The sequence below is a fragment of the Sclerotinia sclerotiorum genome, genomic scaffold, assembly GCF_000146945.2.
Source record: "Sclerotinia sclerotiorum 1980 UF-70 scaffold_5 genomic scaffold, whole genome shotgun sequence".
NCBI lineage: Eukaryota > Fungi > Ascomycota > Leotiomycetes > Helotiales > Sclerotiniaceae > Sclerotinia > Sclerotinia sclerotiorum.
The window spans coordinates 1424214-1445600 of record NW_001820831.1 but is presented as its reverse complement, the minus strand read 5'-3'; the positions used below and the strand labels follow the sequence as shown (position 1 = coordinate 1445600).

Below are 21387 nucleotides of genomic sequence, written 5' to 3'. Positions count from 1 at the left end.
GATTTGAATCAACTCCGTGCTGCGACGTTGTTGACCTTAACCTTGCTAGGTAGGCGATGTAACCAAACTTTTTAATGTCGTTGTGACGGTTGTGTAGGTAGGTAATTAACTTGAGTTGCTGCTGTATGTACGCATGAACACTGACTGCACAGGCTACAGCTTTTTGTGTATTTTCCAGCCTTGTCGAAAGTAGAAATGGCTAACCTAGTTATGGTGGGGTGGGGGAGTTGTCTCAAGAACTGCGGTGACTTAAAGATCCATATATTCCGTACCTAGGTATCATTACTAACTCGATTCTGCAGTAGTGAAGTTTGAAAAGTTGATGTTTCCGGGTATCTCGGGGATCCCAGATTATATATGCAAGGGGGGCATGTATGTACTTGTAGGTACTGGAGTATGTATATTAACAGAAGGAATGCGAGATACAAGCCACCACTTTTGTTACACTAAGCTGCGGATTACCGGCTTTGATTTATTTGGTTTATGGAGAATTCAATCAAGTCCGCTTTCTTTTGATGGATAAGTGTTATTAACTCTCTTTAGTTAAAATCAGTTGAGAGTTTGGCTTGGGCGCTTGAGTTGGCAAAAGATTCTGCATAATGAAATGTTATTCGGTGCACAATTACCTCATAGTATGATGAGGTGTATTACGGAGTGTAGGTAGATGTAGTAGCTACCTAGGTAGGTATGCATGCGATCCTCCACAAGGCGCAGCAATCAAATGAGCTGATACCATCGAACGGGGGCTGAAAACAAAGAAGAAAAAGACCTTGAAGGCTTGAGGGAAGATGTTTTGAGATGAGATGACAAATCCTGTTGAAAATCCTTTATCCGTGTGTCGGGTCGGATTTCGAGTCGTGCTTGTATTTATCGTATATACTCGTATACTGTATCAGTATTGGATATGGTGTGGTAAATATATGGATACCATACATCTAAATTGGATATCTTGTACATTCATTCATTCATTCACATCATGGATACCTAGTGCCTACCTACCTACTAGCTAACACCATGGATTCAATGAGTAATAATCCGAATTAAACATTTTCAAAAACTTGATCATTAGTGACTAAAGTCTTGATTGTAGCAGTTTGAGACTTTGAGTAACTACCTAGTCCGTACTATTATAAAACGGGGTGCTTGGGTGCTTGGGTGCTTTGATGATGCATTGATAGGGAGAGGGGAAAAGAAAGAACTCCATAGGAGAAACGATGTCTCCCGTCGGCCGTAGGAAGACATAATAGTAATTACTGTTTGCAGTAGGTGGGGCAGTTGTCATCGCATAATGTTTACCGTTTGCTTCCTTTCCCTTTACCTTTTCCGAATGAGAATGTTATTCGGTAAACATGTGAATCTTTACAATCCACCCCATTTTCTTTATCTAAAGAAAATCTCAACCCAAAACCAACATGAAAGGATTTATTCTTTCTTTATTATACTCTGCTCTATACCTTACTACCTGCCACTATTACCATTGGCCATTAACCATGCGCGCGCTTCTTCGCAAGTACGTACGCCGTACCCTTCTTATTCGCACATCATTCGCATTTGTAAATATCCGATTTGTCAATTCAATTCACAACATCGCTGTCTCGTATCGCATGCGATCCTAGTTGTGTAACTCTTGGTTGTACTTCTGTACCGTGAGCAAGCTCACCATGCAGTCATCAAGGCAAAAACTGCCCTGCGCAGCCAAGCCACTATAATAACTATAGGTTACATTGCCATTATGCTACATTCGTGACTAATCTGGTAATTTTCAATCTCATGAATGTTATAATGAATATGGCGGATATCGAGTCTGGATATTAACAAAAATATTTCACCGTCTCTTTATAGTTATAGTTATCTTTATCATTATCGTTTGCCGGATTTCAATTTACCTGTCATGTCACCAAACGGGCCTGAGTGATAAGGACTAAACCGAGATTGCGCTTTCAGATCTTATCTATACTATCTATATATTAATGTACTCCGTATGCTACCTGGCCACCTCCTGGCCCCCAATCCCAATATCCAACAACAAATTTAAACTCTGTCCTATTCCATCATCTACAAATTCTATTTATTCATCATTTGAAGCTCAATGGTATTATTGAAGACGGATATTCCTTTTGATATGATGGGCGACGGTAAGCATAGTAACTACCTACTTACCGGAAACTAAAACTCTTCAAATTCATCACAACCATCACAACCATCCCCCATTCATTTTGTGTCGATGCACCCCGACGATGCCAAGTAAGCTTCGGATCAATTCAGCATTCTATCTAGTTATTATTTCTCGGTAACCATACTTATCACGCCTTACAAATATCACTAACGCCATCAATTTTCTTCGAAACTTAATCAAGCATACCACGCTCACTCAAGCACTGATAAACTAGAAGTTTACTAGTTGGTCAACCATGACACTGAGCATGAGCATCGATATGAGTGGGACATTTCCCATCAAGACAGCAAGTAAATATCCTCGTCACGAGCAAATTTGATAAAGGGGGAAAGCTTCGGTTAAAAATAAAGTCGGTAACATATTCCAGCTCACATGACGTCCGTCGTCTTGAACTACTCGTATTCGTTATTGCCGTTTGTTTCATGAATTAGTCATGGTAGCTGGAGCTGCACAAGGCGCCTTAGTAGTAAACTAGGCTGACAGGTGTGTCACCTCTGAAGGTTTTCCCGTGACCCTGGCTTGAAATGGTGAAGTCATAATAGACCCTGAAAGCTTGTAAGCATGCTCTTGGAAACATTTAGTACATATTTCCGAGTCCTCGCTTCTGTCTAGTGAAATCTTGTCATATTACAAGATGCAAGACGGAATAAGCGTAAGTTACTACTCGAATCTGCCTACGTGTGCGTCTTGCTGCAAACCTGATATCGCGCCCTTACTATGACCAGTTATGCATCAAGGGACGCCGAGCACTAAGCTGAGATCGGTACATATACACAGTGCAGAACTACATACATCCTATTCAGCAACAAATTCTCTCTAAATATATCGCAGCAATGCTATATAAAAACGGTGAAAGCCCATCTTTGAGCAAATATCATCGCTCTACTATAAAAACACCACGAGAAGATCAAAAATTCCCACAATTCACCTTGAGCACACTCTCCTAGATAACAAGTTACAAATCTCGCTCGCTCTCTACAATTCCATTCATCTCTTCCTTAATCGTTACTCATGTCTATCAACCACCACTTAGCGACAACTTTAAGGTTATTGGCTCGATGGTTCAATAATCTAGCTGATGAGGACTTCTTCACTTAGGTTTTATAGAGTCATGTCAAATATGAGTATACCTACCTGGTATATTTAGCTAAGAATTCAGGGTAAGATTGGGGCTGGATGGAGAGTTTCACAACGGGGTAGAGTAGTAAAAGTCTTCGAGTATTATTAGTTTGCTATGCGGTTGGGTGTTGATCGGATTTGTGTGAAGGGGAGGCTTAGTGCTTTTTTGGGTAAGATTCCGATATCTTTTTTCTTTTTTCTTTTTCTTCTCGTTTTGGAAGGCTGGGTAATAAATACTAAGACTTACGAGGAAGTTCTTTTTGCTGTTGGTTTGAAGCGATATTCTTTGTATGTTTAATATACAGAGCGATGATCGTAGACTTGATTCGGAAAACAACAAGAAGAAAAAGTCATGCTGTACTTGCAGTCAAGCAATAAGAAACATATTTAATACCCAACACATGAAAACATCCAAATCGCGCATCAAATTCCTATTCGATTATTATGATTTCTATTATAATCTTATATGGAACATTCAAAGTTCGTACGTACGTACGCATCTAGTTTATAATAAGTATGAATTATGTGACACTAAAGCGTGACTTCGAAGTTCGAATGCGCGAATAAATAAGATGGGTGATTCAACGGTTTAGAAATAAGGTATGGAATAGTGTTGGAGTGGGGTTTAGAGGAAGTCTAATAAAATTAATCAACCGGCGATTAGGGGGGGAAGAAGATGAGGTAGTAAGTAGTATTGGAGGAAGGTTAAGATGAATTTGCGGTTGGAGCGGATTGTTTTGGATTTGGAAGTGAGATTAGGGTATTTTATAGATTATTTGGATTTTTAGATTGTATTGTGGAAATATTTAAGATACTGTAGTCAATATAATAAGGTTATATTGAGTTGAATGGTTATATGGAGTTTTTGTAGGATTTAAAAAGAATATTGTCTCAATGAAGTATTTTACTTGCGTAGCTTCAATGTATGAGTGAGACTTTCTTAGTGTATATAGGCATCAAAGTCGAGGATTACAGTTAAATATCCCATGAACCTTGGAGAAATAGTATCCTAGTCCTAGCATTTAAGTCCAACGAAAGACAATCATCAACGTCTCAAGTATAGAGGTAAAGCCTTCATCACTGAAGAGCTATCTACACAATCACAAAACACCACCCCACAAATATCAAATAATCATTAATATTCTCTATTATAAAAAGATACTCCCTAAGAAAATATACAAACCCAACCCAAAAATCCACACCCCTTCGAATTCATTCAACGAAAAAAATTCTTAAACCCTTCCACAAGCATCGTCCTATTCCTCCCCTTCCTCTGCTGCGCCTGCAACAAATCTCCCGCCGCCTCCTCCCCATCAACACCATCATCCAACATCTTCAACAAATGCAACACATTCTCCTTTCTCAATTCCTCTCCATGATGCGCCGCCGTCACAACCGGTAAAGCTAATGAACTCTTCCCGGATGGAGATTTCGAAGCAGTAGAAAGTTTAGAAATTAACGAATCGGCTAGCGATCCTTCACTCTTTTTACTTCTGAAACTTGCTAGTCGCGCCATAATTGGACTACCGCTTGTGGAGCGCGCACCATTCGTACTAGGGTTACTTTCCTTCTCGTCGATGATTACCGCAAGACGAGAGCCATGTCTTCCAGAACTCGTATCTTGCGATACAGAGTGTTCGAGATCAGGTAATGGGATACTATCACTTGAATTATGACGAGCTTGGCGATTAAGAATCATCGGTCTTAAACTATCCAACTCTGTTGCTGTGTGATCTTCGCTCTTGTGGAGACTAGCTATACTACCTGTACCAGAGCGTTTCGTAATGCTAGAAATACTCGCGTGGCTAATTTTACGCATCATGGAAGTGGCGGATGCGCGGACCGTGTGTTCCCTGTGGGGTTTGCTGCCCATGCCAGGATAGGGGATGATATCGCGGGTCCAGACGTCGGCGAGGAGGGTTTCGAGACGAACGCGTTCGGTGCGTGGAGGAGCGAGGATAGTGGGGCGATGTGGACCGGCTAGGGATTGGGATCTGTTGATTGAGAGTTGCGATGAGGAGCTGGAGAGGGAGGGTTCAGTTGCCGCGCTTGTGTTCCTTACGATGACGCTGCGGGGAATGGTGGTTTGTCCTTTCATTGTTGTGGCTCTGTGGATAGACTTGCGGCGAGCGGTGGTGCCTGGTTTGAGGTAGATTAGTTGTCTTGTCGGAAGGTACTATGAGTGTGTGAACTTACCTGGTTTTCCATAGATAGTTCCCATTGGTTTGAGATCAAGTGACAACGATGCAGTCATTTCCTGTTGAACAGTGCTATCACATTGCTTCCCAGAACGATCAATAAGGCGGCTCTTCCACTCTAACTCCTCCTTTGCTGAGCATGCACTCATAATAATTTCGAAAAGTTGAGAAATGTGCTCAAAGACTATCTTCCATGAATGAGGCGCCGTGTGGCATTGTAAACCTATTCCAAATGTTAGAATCTACGCAGCAGCGTAGTAAATTTAATAGAATCAAGCAGATAATTACATACCTTTACCATTATCAACATCCTCCACACTAAGCTCACTAATCGGAATACAAGCCTGGACCGCATAAAACTCATCCTGATTCCCAGAAGGCTGGGCAAGGACAAAAAATTTCTCATACAAGAGAGCTATAAAGTACTGCCCGGTGATATTATGTCCCGCAACAGTATCTTTCGTCTGCCAACAAGCATGAAGCACACCACACAAATGATTCTGCTCTAGGGTACGAATCTTATCGCGAGATCTACTTTCCGGCTACATAATATTAGCAAGAAAAACGCGCGGGTGGATTTCAAAGACGTACTTGACTTGTGAATACCAAATGGTCCTGTAACAGCCATGTTCTTGACATGGTAGTTACTTTTTGATGATTACCTGCCGCGGAATTCATCGTCTTGTGTAATTCTTTGATTCGGAAAAGAGTCGTCTCTACCGTGGTTGAGGATTCTGGGCAATCGCAAACTGGGCTTTGTTCTAGGAGACGACCAAACAAAACCTCGTATCTAGCGATGCGATGGATAGGCTTGGATATCGTTAATATTGATCGCAAATTTTAGGGAAGTTAGATCATTACCTTGATGAAATAATCCTCGAAAATTCTTCCTTTTTGGGAGCCACTCTTTCGATTATCCGTAGAGACAATCATTTCCTCAGTCGACCGAATTGCTTGATTAAAATCTTTCCATTCATCGGTTGTTCGATATGCTGTATGGATCTGCTTCATCAATTCCTTATGCATAATACCATATGATTCGTATAAGAACAAGCCTGGGATCTGCTTATTATGTGTTAGAATATATGCCATCAAACAAAACGCACTGTTTGAACCTTTCCACAAAAGACCTTCGCAATCTCTCCCGCTACCTTCGGGTCACCAATATGTCGGCCACGGCTCTCAGTAGACTCTGAAGCAGGTACTTCTCCCAGGCTTTGCCATCTCTTATGTCCCTTGACGGGCGGATGACTTGGTAGATCAACCGAGATTACTCCAGAGAATTTATTGGTATTGGCTACAACTTTGACAAGTTCATTGTAGAGTTCGTTATTGTGAGTCCATATATCTTTCAGTGTGAGAGCAATTGACTTGCGTAAGCTCTGGGAGAGAATTGGAATGGCGAGTAAAAGACCATCAAAAACCTAGCAGAGTGTCAGTGAAAGAGTCAAGTAGAGTGGACTTCTTGTCGCATACACGTATGAGAGCCCGAATATCATCTAGATAAGCCTTCTCGGTGGAAAGGATTTCCTCGATGACACCTTGACGTTGCTCCATACGTTTGAGAACATCCTTATCCAGGATAAAGCCTCGGGACAAGCAATTTGAATTATCTTCAGAAGCTCTTCCCTGTAGGATTGTATTAGCATTTGAATTGCCGTCTTTTGTATTTCAAGAGCAATTCTGGCATATTCGTAAGTTTGTGATTAGAAGAATGATACTTACAGCGTACGATGCTCTACTGCTATAATCGGTTCGTTGATGACGAGAAGAAACGCCAGTCCTTGAGCGTGGTGCAATACTAAAGCTTGCAAGACTGGTACCTACACTCTTCATATTACTCACAAAACCGAAAGAGCTGCCCGATAAGGATTTTCTGTGGCCTGGTCGGCTTTCTGTTGTGTTGGGTCTTTCATATATGCCCCCTTCAATCCCATTCCTTGGCATATCACAGCTGGTGGCTTTTCTATGTCCACCTCTTCGCTTAATGGTATGGAGCCATTTCTCGAAAGGATTTGTTTGAATTGTGTTAGCGGGCTCATGAGCTATAGGGGTTGGACTGTCTAGGGAGAATCGAGCGTGACGAGCGGCTTTCTCGTCTAAATCATGAATAACTTGTAAGCCAGCTTCAGCCAAATTACGCATGCTGCTAGAAACTCTGCTTCCTAAACTGCTGTTTGTCGAAGACTTGTCGTGACGTCTGCTTAAAGGCATTGTGGTGACATGATTATCCGAATATTGATCTTTTGCGCCATCAAAGGAGAATTGAGCGCGTGCAGCAGCTTTTTCATCCAAGTCGTTAACAACTTGAAGTCCTATAGAAGCAACGTTACGCATGGTATTAGAAACTCTGCATCCGAAACTGCCATCTCTGGCAGAATTATCTTGATAGCTGGTGGCTGGCATTGTAGCGCTATATTGCTCCGTCGATTCATGATCCGGGTTATGAAAAGAAAATTGGGCACGAGTAGCTGGTTTTTCATCCAGATGATCAACAACTTGTAGTCCTACAGTAGCCATGTCGCTTATGGTATTAGAGATTTTGATTCCGAGACTGCTATCTATCGAAGGCTTATCTTGGTTGCTAGGGACGGGGGTTATAGTGACCCTTTCATCCACACATTTATCTTTGATGGATGAGAGACTAACTTCGGAATGGATATCAAAGTAGCCAGGGATCATTGGCTGTCTTGGGTGCTCAATTGTATCTGACTCCATTTTAAAAGGCTTTTGTAGATCGATGTGTCGACCGCTAGCGAGGTGAAGAGTATCGGCGAGATTGGAGGCTCTTTGTCTGTTAAACATCAATTTCTTTACTCGGATAGGTTCTTCGATGAAGTCCTCGACAGGATGGTCAATAGGTACACCTTCTTTGGTGAAGTAGCTGATTGTATATCTGGTGCCAAAGGTGATGTGATTTTCTGGACAGTATTCTGCCTCGTGGAGGGCCTTGATAGAGGAATCAGCTGTGCAGTTTGCATGCCAATTCTTGCCAAGTACTGGGACTTCCTCGCCGAATTTATCTTTGGTGCTGCTTGAAGGATTGAGAACGATTGGTGCGAGAAGCGCTGTATGCTTTAGGTTAGAGGTATCAATACTATCAACTGTGTGAGCAGGATTAAGTAACGCGTGGACGGCTCTATCTCCCTGGATAAAGCTTCCCATAATATAGGGGTGAACAAAATTGAATCAAAACTGAATCAAAAAGGAGCAAAAGCAAAGGGAGCAAGTGGAGCAAAATGTAGATACAAAATTGTTCCAGTGGACCAAGAAGGGTTTGCCAATGTAGAATTGTAGAAGTTTTGAAGATGAATAGTAGAAATTCACTTCAATGTATTAATAAATACATAAGGAAAGAGTATCTCAGGGTTCTAGCCAACCCGGGAAGGGTCGAGAAGGGTTTGTCCCACTCTGATTACAACCAAGGAGGAAAGCCAAATGTATGTCAAATATGAAGTCAAATTCATTTTCCTCTGAAATAAAAACCTTAATCAAAACACTACATCGGGTCAAGAAATGGATAATTAAGAAATAATCCAGAGCCAGAACATTTTGACAAAAATAATTTGTCCCTTCCTCGAGTTTCGCTCCCAGTTCTGTTACAAAATCAATAACTTTCATTTATGAAAATCTGCATGATTACACATAGTTACTTGATGTAATTCTTTGCATAGGACTCTATGTGATGAAAGTTAAAATCTCAATAAGAATTATGTTATAATTATAGCACTATAACCTTTTCTCATTCGATCTATTTGAATTTGGCTGGTTGCAGTGGTATGACCTTGGAAGTATCGATACATTCAGCATTTCATCTACCCACTGATCAGTCCTCACTTCTCAACAGAATTTCACTCCTGCTCTGTTATTAAAGAGCCGACCTCTCCTCTTGGGGTACATAAATTCTTCCTAAGATTGTTCGAAATCATCTGTTAATCAAGAAAAGGTCTCTCGTGAGAACTGACTTCCTTTCGCAGACTCCTGGCTTGTGCCACATTCGAGACGTTTCTTTTGAACCTCAAACTCTTCTGTACCAGCCACAAAGTTCTGTGGCTGGCAGCTAAATAATTAGAGCCGTTCACCACGCCGCAAGGATCTCAAGGAACAGCCCTTTCCGAGCGATCTAAACGATATGCCGTACTTCGACTACCGCTGCTGGATCTAACTGCGAAGCTGAGCCCGCGACCATCAAAACCATCTTACGAAGACAGGTTCTATAACCACGAGCAAACCCATCGCTGTTGTATAACGCAGCCACTGGCACACAGTCGATTACTAGAATTGATGGCTCTTTATAAGACACATTCATCAGCAATATCATGGAATGTCCTTACATGATACACAAAGAAGAAAGGAGCTTATGGTATAGCGTCCGATGTAAGCATCCCCAGTTTAGTTCCAGGCCTGACAAGCAGACAACAAGGTCAAGTGCCACTTTTGAAAGTGAGAAGGTCATGCTGTTCCCCCGATATGGCTGTGTTTACTTTCTTATCTGTCGACGTCAATCCCGCAATCTCACAGGAACTGCGTAGACGGCATTCAAATAAAGCACTGCTGCTTATTATCAAAGCGAAAACACTCGCAAACAATTTCGGGTATAACAATCAGGAGTTGAAATGCTAAAAACGAGCTGCAAACGACTTCAGAGACAGCAGCTGACCTCTCCTCCTCAACCAACGCCATGGCTCCTCCTTCCCATTGACTATGGGTCCATATCCTCGCGTCTACCACCACCATAATACTCCCAAACAATTTCAGAACATATACATAAGCCTATATAAGAATACAAAGTTCTGATCCCTTCAAGTTGAAGGAAATTTCGATTGGCAAACCTGCCATCCTTTGTGGCCATACTGGGTCATCAATCTAGTATTACAATTAGAAAGAACCACGTATTCGTGAAATGTGCGTCAAAGCGATTCAATACAAGTACAATTGTACACTATGATCACACTTGCGGTTCATGACTTTGATTAAAATGCTCAGAGACTGAAGTTGGTTGACTGAAGTAAACAACAATATTATGTGGAAGCTTCGGGATTTGGTTGGATTAGTCATCATTGCTACATTGGGATTGAATGGGATACCCCGCCATTTTTACACAACGCGTCCATCATCACAGCCTGATCTAATGTGGTTCACAAGGCTGAATGATTTCGCCTTAGAAAATAAATATCAAGCAGCAACTTAACAACAAGAGATGGGATTACCTTTAAATATGGAAAATCTACATGCGCCTACAGTTCCGTCAGGTCCTACCTCTGGTCCAGCAGCCACAAATGGAATGCAAACGGATGGCCTCACATTTTCTCAACTGCAGGCCAAGAAAGACAATATAGAGGCTGAAATTAAAGCTTTGAGTGGTGTCCTCGATTCGGCAGGTTATGTTTCCAGTCACATAGGCTTTTGCTAACATTGGCAGCATGGTGTGGATATGACTACGCGGCTTCTGACACCCGATGGTTTCCCTCGAGCAGATCTAGATGTTGCACAAAGTAAGATATTCAAGCTCCAAAAGTGCCATTGAACTAATTTCTCCTCTAAAGTTAGGACTACCAGATCACGAATAATTCATCTCAAAAATGACTACAAAGCGCTTATGAGCGTTATCGAGAAGCATATTCATGAACATTTTGCGAGACTTGCCGAAGACCCAAAACCAGAGGAGCCCGTCGTCAGCGACGCCCAGGCTAGCGAGATTATAGCTTCTTTTGACGAGCCAGCACCCTTAGATTTACCATTCGCAAAAGTCAATAGTATTGCAGCCGGTAGCCCTGCTGATGATGCAGGTTTAAAAGCCGGGGATAAAATCAGAAATTTTGGGTACGTCAATCATGCGAACCATGATGGCTTAAAGAGGGTTGCAGAATGTGTACAAGGAAATGAAGGCGTATGTTTTCCGAATCACTACAAGATATGCAAAAGCCTTACTGATCTACCCATAATAGCGCGAGGTTACCGTGAAAGTCTCCCGGGATTTAGGACGTCAAGAGTTACAATTAACTTTGACGCCACGAAGAAACTGGGGAGGCAGAGGTCTTTTGGGTTGTCATATTCTGCCATTGTAGTCCGAAATCATGACTGCTATTCATGATATTGTAGGTGCTATTCCAGCGTAGGAGTTACATGGCAGGCGTTTGGTTCTGGTTGAATTGTAAAATAGAGCGAATTTGGCCCAAATGCTTTCCGTGCCAACGCATAAGGTTAATTTAGGCATATTTTGGGGAAATATACATACTACCTAGCTACTAGCATAGCAAATCCTTTCTTAAGAAATAGGTTTTCTGTGCGTCAAAGTCAAGCTACATGGCTTATTAGAGAAGCGATAAGATGGCCTACTGATGATGCAAGTGATTGACCAGTAGCTTCTTGAAAAATGTGCATTTGGGACCGCTTATAACTTTAATCTTATTCGTAGTAAGTATCGTACAAGTACTCCGTGCAAGGAAGGGCGATACCTTTGTTCTGACGGATTTGATTCACAAAATGCTTTTGAATTCCACTTAATTCCACTGTTTGTTCCAAGATTTTTTGATACGGTTGGGAGTGAATGAATTAAGCGGCAGAATAATACGGCGATAACGTGATTCAGGCCAAACTTCTCGATTTTTCCATTTTTCGCTTACATAAACTAAGCCCACCGCTTTATTCTCACTAAAGTTTTGGTCTTGTAGCAATCAAAACATTCTCACATTCTCACCATCCTTGAGGACCAAATCATACTCCACCACGTCCACGACGAATTTTCAAAGATAACAGGTACCCCTCGTCCTTTACAACTCCGCCAGTCATCGAGTTTATTTTCGCATCAAAAATTTCATTTGCGCTGACACATTTCATCAACAGTGTCGGCATCTGCGAGCTCTGTTCACTTAAACTTCTACCTAAGGAAAACATCGAGAAATCATGGCGGAAGCTTCTGCTCAGGCTTCAGGAACACCAACCTTCAAGCTCGTGCTTGTCGGTGATGGAGGAACCGGAAAGGTAAGCAGATTGAGGTTGCGGATGATTTCATCGGCATCGTCATTGTTGAGTTGGATGCTATCGTCGCGAGATTTGCGCCTTCGTTCCAACGTTATTGGCGAGCAATATTTCGAATCAAAGACTAACCATCAAATAGACCACTTTCGTCAAGCGCCATTTGACTGGTGAGTTCGAAAAGAAATATATTGCCACTCTCGGTGTCGAAGTCCACCCACTTGGGTTCACTACCGTATGTTGCGATTTCCCCACCACGATCCCAAGCAAGGTTTACTAACAGCCGCAGAACTTGGGAAACATTCAATTCGATGTCTGGGATACTGCTGGACAAGAGAAGTTCGGAGGTCTTCGTGATGGATATTACATCAATGGTCAATGTGGTATCATCATGTTCGATGTTACTTCCCGTATCACATACAAGAACGTTCCTAACTGGCATCGTGAGTTTCCCCAATTTACTGTCCTAAACCGTCCTCGAGCTAAATCTTCCTGAATAGGTGACTTGGTTCGTGTTTGCGAAAACATCCCTATTGTCCTTACCGGCAACAAGGTCGATGTTAAGGAACGAAAAGTAAAGGCCAAGACCATTACCTTCCACAGAAAGAAGAACCTCCAATACTACGACATTTCCGCCAAGTCAAACTACAACTTCGAGAAGCCTTTCTTGTGGTTGGCCCGCAAGCTCGTTGGTAACCCAACTTTGGTATGGATAGAACTCACCTTCTGCTCAGAGTGACCTGGCTAACACGTAATAGGAATTTGTTGCTGCACCAGCCTTGGCACCACCAACTGCACAAGTCGATGAGGAGCTCTTGAAGGTTTACCACAAGGAGATGGAGGACGCCGCAGCTATGCCACTTCCAGATGAGGATGACAACGACTTGTAAATCGACCGCAATAATGTCCAGAGGACCTTCGATCATTTAGCAATATCTTAGATCGTTCTTTTTCTCGGTGGTATTTGCATTTCTCCTGTCGATCAGTTTGCGGATAGAGGTGAATGGCGCCTCCCTCTTCTACTCGGGCAGGGCACATCACAGGCCAAGGGGTATGCTGGGGTGGATGGATTGGGAATTTTACGAGCGACGAACATCTTGAGATGGAATTAAAATTAATTCTCGAGATATTACTGCCATTGGCAGCTTATGTAGCTAGAAGCATAAAATGCCATTAGTTCTTTTGACAGACAGCCTTGCGAACTGAAAGCCTTGTAAGGCCTTGTGTGGAATCATGTGGTTAAAATGTGATCGGACATGACCTCGGAATATCACCGAAGGTATGCAGGTTTGAGCAGCATCTCACTGTATGCCAATTTCATATTTTATCTACTCTGCAGTTCAGTTATATTTGACTAAACCAGGGAAGGAAGCTCGGATTCAGATTTTTAAGTTCTTACGATTCCTCATCACACCTTTGCTTATCGTCAGCCTTAGGTTCCAATTTGTCCCACAGACACCTCCGAATCAGGATACACGAACATATTGCATTGATATTTCAGCCAACAAAACCCTACGCCACCTTGTCACCACAATACAAGCCTTGAATAGAGGCTGATAGGTTTGTCCAAAAGAGTTTCTTGATAGATAGTTTCCGGGATCTCCCTGCGCTCCATGCAGTATCAACTGTAGAACGAAAATGTTAATGTCTGTTTCTCTTATCTATCGAGCTTGGCACTTCCAATATCTATCATATCTGCAATATGATGGTGCCACCCTTTTAACCCTCGTATCTTCCACTCGATTTTATTGCGCCGGGCGGTGATGGAGTATGATGCAGACCCTTTGCGTACGTAGTAGTACTGAAGAGCTAAAGCACATCAGGAAGGCCATTAGGAAACAACGATCTGGAGGCGTTTTGGAAACACCTATAAATATCACCCCGAAGGCTACTCAAAAAAATCTATTGATGATATACTCATTGAATATACTTTTCGTATATAGAAAATGATTTCCCGAATCACAGCAGGACTGGCGTTGTTCACGGTGGTGAACGGTGCCAAAATTACTCAAAGGAACATACAAGCTAATCTGGTAGACAGAGGAGTTCCAGCAAACGCCACCGGGGTAAAAACTCTCGTTACACCTCAAAACATAACAATTCGTTATAAGGAACCTGGGAAGGAAGGTGTATGTGAGACTACGCCTGGTGTGAATTCGTACTCTGGATATATCGACCTTGATGCGTACGTGAATCTTGGCACATGACACTTCATGAGAATTGCAGTCACAGCATGCTAAGTGATTGCAGCAACTCACATACCTTCTTTTGGTTCTTTGAAGCCCGAAACGACCCTGCAAATGCACCAGTCACTCTATGGCTGAATGGTGGACCGGGTTCCGATTCTATGATTGGTCTCTTTCAAGGTATGCAGCTATTTAGACAATTCCGTAAACACAAGCTGACTATTTCAGAGCTGGGCCCTTGCAATGTTACCGCAAACCTCACGACTGAGTTGAATCCTTATTCATTTAATGAATATTCAAATTTGTTGTTTCTTTCTCAGCCTCTAGGCGTTGGGTTTTCATATGGATCAGAAGGTGTTGGAAGTCTGAATCCAGGCAAGTCGATCAGTGCCACATCCATGAAGATTGCTAATTCCAGTAATAGTCACTGGTATCTATGAGAACGCTTCCTATGCCGGGGCACAGGGAAGGTATCCTGTCATCAATGCGACAGCTCTTGATACTACAGATCTTGCGGCTGTGGCCGCTTGGCACGTTCTGTAAGAAATATCTCTTCTTCGCTGGTGACATGAAACTAGCTGGGCATGCTTCAGTATTCCGGATATTTCCTCTGTGTTTCTCTTAGTCCATTATATATATTGTATAAGTGAAATATCCCAGTGCTTATTTTTTTCTAGGCAAGGGTTCCTCGGTGGTTTACCCCAACTCGACCCGGCTGTCAATCTTACTACGAAAAAGGAGTTCAACCTATGGACAGAGTCTTATGGTGGTCACTATGGTCCCGCCTTCTACAAGTACTTCTATGACAGAAACCAGGAAATCGCAAATGGCACTATTGCAGGCATCCACCTCGACTTCAACACCCTTGGTGTTGGCAATGGAATCATTGACGAATACATTCAGGCACCATTGTGAGTTGGATATATAAGCAGTTGTCTAAAACCACCAACATCTACTAATCATGTGAAAAACTAGTTATCCTGAGTTCGCTGTAAATAATACATATGGCATCAAGGCTTATAATGACACAGGTATTTAATGCCCAATAAAACATTCGTTGTCCATACTAATTCATTAGTCTACAACTTTGCAAAATTTGCTCTGAATATGGGTAACGGCTGCCTTGACCAGATTAAATTTTGCCGCGCGACAAACTTGACGACGGCCGCAGATCAAGCAGTATGCACTGAAGCCGAGAATATCTGCAGAGATACCGTGGAGGGAGTTTACTATACGTTTGGAGGACGAGGAGCATACGACATTCGACATCCTTATGGTTCGTTTCTATGCATTTTTAGCCCTTTTTCTTAGACTCCAAGAGCAACAATAATTTGGCTTTGAGCTAACGAGATCTTCCAGCCGATCCTACTCCACCAACCTATTTTATGGATTTCTTAAACTTAGCTTCTACGCAGGCTGCTTTGGGTGTCAACCTAAATTACAGTGCGGACTCCAATTTGGAAGTTTACTATACTTTCCAGCAGACTGGAGATTTTGTCTATCCGACTTTCTTGGAGGATCTAGAATACTTACTCGCAAACGACGTTCGAGTATCGCTATACTACGGTGATGCGGATTATATTTGCAATGTAAGTCTAGCCCGAAGATTAAGAAGTCCAAGTTAACACAAACTAGTGGTTTGGCGGGGAAGCCATTTCTTTGGCCGCGAACTACACTCACAGCGCCGAATTTGCGGCAGCAGGTTATGCTCCTTTCGTAGTTGATGGAACAGAGTACGGAGAAGTGAGACAGTATGGGAATTTCAGTTTCTTGAGAGTCTACGAAGCAGGTAAGTCATATATTCCTGTACTTACCTATACCCAGCCCTTGATTTACTCGCTAACTCATATGAAAGGCCATGAAGTACCGTACTACCAGCCAATAGCAAGTTTGGAATTTTTCAGACGAACATTACTTAACCTCGATATTGCCGATGGAAAATCGAGGCTTACGAGTAATTATTCAAGCCCAGGTATCGCTTCAGCCACCCATACTGAACCCTTTGTCGCTTTGCCATCATCGACATTAGGTTATAGCACGGCAGCTGCTGGACTACCTAACTGGCAAAGATAGAGGAGGATCTCTGTTGAAAGTATAAACTGCCACTAAGGATCCTTGTATCGGGAAGTGCATGCAGGTCACGTGTTGACGATCAATTGCTTTTCATGATCTACTCGAATACAAATCATTATATTACCAAGACTTCTTGAGAACTTTATGGAAAAATTGATTATGAAATATTCTCAAAATTTAACCTCCTGGGCAAACAGATATGATTGCATGAAATACTTAAACTAAATAATAAAATATGTCGTGATGATAACAGCATCTTTTCCGGGGGTAAGTGGAAATTTCTTAGATTCTTTAGATTCTCGCTTGCGTCGCGGTTCCCCAAACGCGTCAACCTCATGCATACAAATTCTCCTATCCCTACTCCTTTTTACTCCGCAATCCATTTTATTTGCACGGGAATTGGCATTTCTGTTGCGCGGACTCATTTTCCATTACCCATTCTTCAATCATATGTTCACTTGGTATGAATAATCGTTAATATGGACGACGCGACTCTACCCCCGATGCCTCCACCCCTTCCTGAACCTCATGTTCAAACCGATTTTAACCCTCTACCTAAATCTATTGATCCTCAAATCCAATCTCAACTTGAACTCCAAGCCAATCCTGGACCTGAAACATCTATCTGTTCAAACGCTAACGAGCGAGCGGCGCCGGCCAACTCTTCCCACGATTTCACCGCAACTGTTCCTCTGAAAGAGGAGATTCTTGATCATGAAGGGAAATTGGAGGGCGGGAAGCAGAAAAGGAAACGGACTAGGTATGCGGGCTGAAATGACCAGGCCTTCGACAGCCAATTGTCAAAACGTTTGATCCAAACTCGAGATGCTTGCCCTACTATGTATAGCAGACTTGTGTGCTGACAAGTCTGAATCTACAGCCCGGAAGACCAGGCATTCCTGGAAGCCCAATACAAGGAAAATCCGAAGCCAAATAAAGCAGCGCGTGCGGAAATCGTCAAGAGTGTTAGGTTAAATGAGAAAGAGGTACAGGTATGGTTACTGCTGAATTGCTTCTGTACGTTATGACGAGACGCGTCTCGGCTGACTGGCGGATCCTTCTAGATATGGTTTCAAAATCGTCGCCAAATCAATCGAAGAAAGTCGCGCCCACTTCTCCCACATGAGATTGCAGCTTTTGGTCTTGGTATAAATCCTCTGTCTTCTGATCCTGCATCCGCAGTCAGCTATAGTAGCAGCCAGGAAACAGAGGAGCAAAACGAGCCTTTTCCGCCACACGAGCCGTTGGACACAGCCGATAACGAGGAGGAGGCTATACTTGCACGGGACGTTCAATCACCGCCGCCACGTGAAACTACTCCAAAGATTAAACCTACAGAAACAACTGCGGAAAGGGCTGAAGATTCAAAAATGGAAATCAAACCCAATACTCTTGTCTCAGAGACATCCACGAATGAAACTCGCTCTCAATCTGTTTCAGAAGCCTTGTCCCAATCCTTTTCCGCCACACCTGGATATTTGGCCAATCGATGGAATAACGTGAACCTGTTTTCAACCCCTGTTGCTGCTCAAAGTGTTATGTTCACAACTCCCGCCATGTAAATATTTCCATTTGAACCTGTCTATCGCCGATGAGCTACTGACAAATTGCTCCTAGTTCTCGACCAGTTTTCCCATCATCTTGTCCCGAGAGGATTACAACAGATACAACCCCTAAATCTCGTGTGCGTCTCTCAACTGGCCTCGATGGTAGAGCAGAATTAGTCGAAGGAGAAATCACCCCTCCGCGCCCACATGCTGAACGGCCTGTCTCATCTTTGTCAAGTGTCATTCCGCTAAAGCGCATGCGTAGCTTACAACGTAGCCGCAGTGCTTTGCCTCTCGGATCTTCATCTTTCGGTGGCCCTTTTATGCCTCGTTTACCAAGTGGCCGCTCGCGTGATGCACGAACTTGGGAATTCTGCGCTGAAGGAGAACCTCGTGATGAGCTCACAACTCAGGCTGAAAATGAGTCCAATGGTTCAGCGATTGCGGCTATCAGTCTTATCCGCTCGACCAGTGGCGGTGCTTTGAAATCCAACCCTAGCAAACGAAATACGCAATCTCGATCGAATCCGCAAGGAAAAAGGCCCAAGATGGGTCGTGCTTCATCAAGTGTTGCGAGAATGCAGAACGGAGTCAAGAAACAGAGACAGCCTACTAATGATAAAGATCCATCAACGAGATCTCCATCAGGGGACTCGGACAAGGAGAATTGGTTACCATATCAAAACGGCGTAAACCCGTGTCGACGACCTGCTCATATTAGAAAAGAGATTGAGATACAACCGAAAGGAATCCTCCAAGAAAATCTCAAAATCCCTACTCATGCAGACTTTGGTGTTAATGGAAATAAAAGAAGAAAGAGCGCACATGCTGAATCTCAGGTTTACGAGGATACAGAAACTAGAGTAGAGACCCCAAAAGTCCCTGATGATGATGTTACGCGTTTTATGCGAGGCTCGGCGAGCCCGAGTAAGAAGGATGATGTCGACTGTATACAAGGACTTCTATCACTGAGCCAAGGGAATTGGCGGTAATCGGGATCCTGCGTGGTCAGTGATATGAGAAATGAATGTAATGATGCGGCGTCATAACAGAGCTTGGTCATTTGGGGTACTGGTAAATTTTTGGGAAAGGCAAACACAATTGGTGTAACGGTGTGGTTTGGTGTATGATTATTATTTTGGGTTTTCCAACATTGGGAAGATGCGAAAAATGTTGAGTTAATGGGGACAAATCTATGGTCCGAATTTACCTATTTAGGTAAGTAAGTGCTTTTGTTGATGGTTATTTTTGAAGCTTCGCTAGTGAAATTGGGATGGCTTTTGAACTGCCAGCTGAGATACTGTCATTTGTTTATTTTATGACGGTCACTGGGGAAATCCCCTTTTTGACTTAAGCGAATACAGTCTACTGAGTTACAATAGTAATAAAACTACTATTATTTGATCATATTCAGTCACTAGTCATGTCATCGGCTATATTAAAAATCCCCATGCCAGTGCCTAGAGATCTTGTGAACCGTTTCCAATTCACTACATATGGTGCAATAACTATTTTAATTTCCTTTTAGCCTCTTTCTAATCTCATGCCAACCATCTACTTAACAACTACAAAATGCCTTCTCCTTCAACTAGCTTCAACTTATCAACACAATTTCTGGCATATTGGGTACAACAAACAAAGACCTTGCCATGGCACACATTTCTGAGATACAAGCACCATTGCAAGAACTTCGGGCACTGGATTCTTACATTGATGTTGATTTTGCGGAACTCTTCAATTCTTCTATTTCTTTTTCTGATGACAAATCTGAAATTAAATGGGTAATTGACAAGCCTGGGTCGCCTTCTGATGGAGATGAAATTAATACTAATACATTCGTTGAGAATGAGGTTATTATTGATGATGAGGAAGAGATTGATCCTCTTACCATTATCAGAAAACCATACGTTCTGACACCACAATCATCGCTTTCCAGTTCCAGTTCTAGATCTAGCTCTACGTCTGCCAGTACGACTCCAAGTCTGGATGTGGATAACGCAGCTCACACTGTAGTCATCTCTGGCAGCGGACATAAAAAATTCACATCTAACAGTACAATAGTTCCAAATATGGACGATGTTCAGCACCTACGAAAAAGAGAGATTTGCAACCAAAGTGACAAAATTACAAGACCCAGTATTCCTCCCGCAAAACCAATAATCCACATTCCCACAACCCGCATCGAACTCAGAGCACTCTACGAAAAGTTCCCCGATATCTGTCCTAGTATTCCCGCACCCCCACCTGCTTTCTTCAACCGGGTATTCAACCAGAAAACTTATCTCGAAAGCCTACGATCACCACCAACCTCACCGCGTAAATACGGCCAACCAGATTCCCATCGTCTCGCCGAATCTTTCGCCTCCAGAACACCTCTTCCTATAAAAGTAAACATGCATCCCAGAGTAATAAAAGAGAATCTGCGAGAATGGTACCAAATGGAAGGATTCATGGCGAAATGTCGACGCGACGAGCAACTAAACCCATATCCACATTTAAATTTAAATTCGGGATGGAATCGTGCGCGGGTACAGGGAGAACAGTGGCATGATAGTTTTTGTCCGGTGCAGATACCTAATAAGAAGATTTTGGAGGTGGTACAGCTGCGGGAGCAATTTGCGAGGTTTTCGTGGAGTGCGCAGGTCGATGCGATTATAGTTGATGCGGGGTTATCGAAGGGGGTTTTTGGGAGGATTTTTGAGGGTGTAGATGCGGAGAGGGAGAGAATGGAGGGGTGTGGTTTGAAGAGAGTTCCTGGGGCTTGGTGGGGGAGGAGACAGAGAGTCTTTCGTGATATGATGGGGAGGGGGTTTAGAGAGGAGCTTTTTATTAGGAATTGTTTGATTTGGGATGGGGTGAAGATTTGGGCTTCTAATAAGGGTATCGATGGGGAATATGGGAAATTGAAGCGGAAGATTGATGTACTAGAGGAAATGGCCATCGAAGCAGACGATATGAAAGAGACACTGATTCAGCAACCTCACGCCAAGAAACTCAAAACACATCGACGAGTTGCACAAGTAATGAGTGCAGAATGGCGATCCAGAAGACGTGGCCAGGAAAAAAAAGCAGGCCGATGGACTGATGGGACGCCGTTGCAAAATCGTATG

The 21387-nt window shown here is 42.9% G+C and overlaps 9 protein-coding genes across 9 annotated transcripts in view; 7 read left to right on the top strand and 2 right to left on the bottom strand.

The window, feature by feature from the left end:
- Positions 1 to 195: 195 nt before the first annotated feature.
- Positions 196 to 600, top strand: SS1G_04529 (predicted protein; the record flags this gene model as incomplete). The annotated part of the gene is made up of 3 exons (XM_001594671.1): positions 196 to 244; positions 306 to 394; positions 544 to 600. 3 exons carry the CDS (start codon positions 196 to 198, stop codon positions 598 to 600), a joined length of 195 nt encoding a protein of 64 aa, XP_001594721.1.
- Positions 601 to 2411: 1811 nt separating this feature from the next.
- On the top strand, positions 2412 to 3246 carry SS1G_04528 (predicted protein; the record flags this gene model as incomplete). The annotated part of the gene is made up of 3 exons (XM_001594670.1): positions 2412 to 2466; positions 2758 to 2828; positions 3124 to 3246. The coding sequence occupies 3 exons, from the start codon at positions 2412 to 2414 to the stop codon at positions 3244 to 3246; spliced, it is 249 nt and encodes an 82-aa protein (XP_001594720.1).
- Positions 3247 to 4511: 1265 nt separating this feature from the next.
- Positions 4512 to 8658, bottom strand: SS1G_04527 (hypothetical protein; the record flags this gene model as incomplete). The annotated part of the gene is made up of 7 exons (XM_001594669.1): positions 4512 to 5434; positions 5492 to 5716; positions 5786 to 6035; positions 6355 to 6555; positions 6600 to 6917; positions 6970 to 7122; positions 7219 to 8658. The coding sequence occupies 7 exons, from the start codon at positions 8656 to 8658 to the stop codon at positions 4512 to 4514; spliced, it is 3510 nt and encodes a 1169-aa protein (XP_001594719.1).
- A 703-nt stretch (positions 8659 to 9361) lies between these two features.
- Positions 9362 to 10230, bottom strand: SS1G_04526 (predicted protein; the record flags this gene model as incomplete). Its single annotated transcript, XM_001594668.1, has 3 exons — positions 9362 to 9402; positions 9459 to 9540; positions 10132 to 10230. 3 exons carry the CDS (start codon positions 10228 to 10230, stop codon positions 9362 to 9364), a joined length of 222 nt encoding a protein of 73 aa, XP_001594718.1.
- Positions 10231 to 10711: 481 nt separating this feature from the next.
- SS1G_04525 (hypothetical protein) lies at positions 10712 to 11561 on the top strand (the record flags this gene model as incomplete). Its single annotated transcript, XM_001594667.1, has 4 exons — positions 10712 to 10874; positions 10916 to 10988; positions 11044 to 11383; positions 11442 to 11561. 4 exons carry the CDS (start codon positions 10712 to 10714, stop codon positions 11559 to 11561), a joined length of 696 nt encoding a protein of 231 aa, XP_001594717.1.
- Positions 11562 to 12399: 838 nt separating this feature from the next.
- SS1G_04524 (GTP-binding nuclear protein GSP1/Ran) lies at positions 12400 to 13361 on the top strand (the record flags this gene model as incomplete). The annotated part of the gene is made up of 5 exons (XM_001594666.1): positions 12400 to 12477; positions 12614 to 12706; positions 12761 to 12914; positions 12972 to 13177; positions 13230 to 13361. The coding sequence occupies 5 exons, from the start codon at positions 12400 to 12402 to the stop codon at positions 13359 to 13361; spliced, it is 663 nt and encodes a 220-aa protein (XP_001594716.1).
- Positions 13362 to 14234: 873 nt separating this feature from the next.
- SS1G_04523 (hypothetical protein) lies at positions 14235 to 16730 on the top strand (the record flags this gene model as incomplete). Its single annotated transcript, XM_001594665.1, has 10 exons — positions 14235 to 14259; positions 14509 to 14656; positions 14722 to 14837; positions 15082 to 15196; positions 15335 to 15568; positions 15633 to 15688; positions 15736 to 15933; positions 16017 to 16246; positions 16293 to 16446; positions 16522 to 16730. The coding sequence occupies 10 exons, from the start codon at positions 14235 to 14237 to the stop codon at positions 16728 to 16730; spliced, it is 1485 nt and encodes a 494-aa protein (XP_001594715.1).
- A 503-nt stretch (positions 16731 to 17233) lies between these two features.
- On the top strand, positions 17234 to 19269 carry SS1G_04522 (hypothetical protein; the record flags this gene model as incomplete). The annotated part of the gene is made up of 4 exons (XM_001594664.1): positions 17234 to 17490; positions 17611 to 17722; positions 17795 to 18288; positions 18348 to 19269. The coding sequence occupies 4 exons, from the start codon at positions 17234 to 17236 to the stop codon at positions 19267 to 19269; spliced, it is 1785 nt and encodes a 594-aa protein (XP_001594714.1).
- A 657-nt stretch (positions 19270 to 19926) lies between these two features.
- The window catches only part of SS1G_04521 (predicted protein), a gene marked incomplete at both ends in the record, with an annotated part of 1822 nt that continues 361 nt past the window's right edge, over positions 19927 to 21387 (top strand). Inside the window, one exon of the mRNA XM_001594663.1 lies at positions 19927 to 21382. Within this exon, the coding sequence (XP_001594713.1) occupies positions 19927 to 21382 (1456 nt within the window). The remainder of the gene's footprint in view (positions 21383 to 21387) is intronic.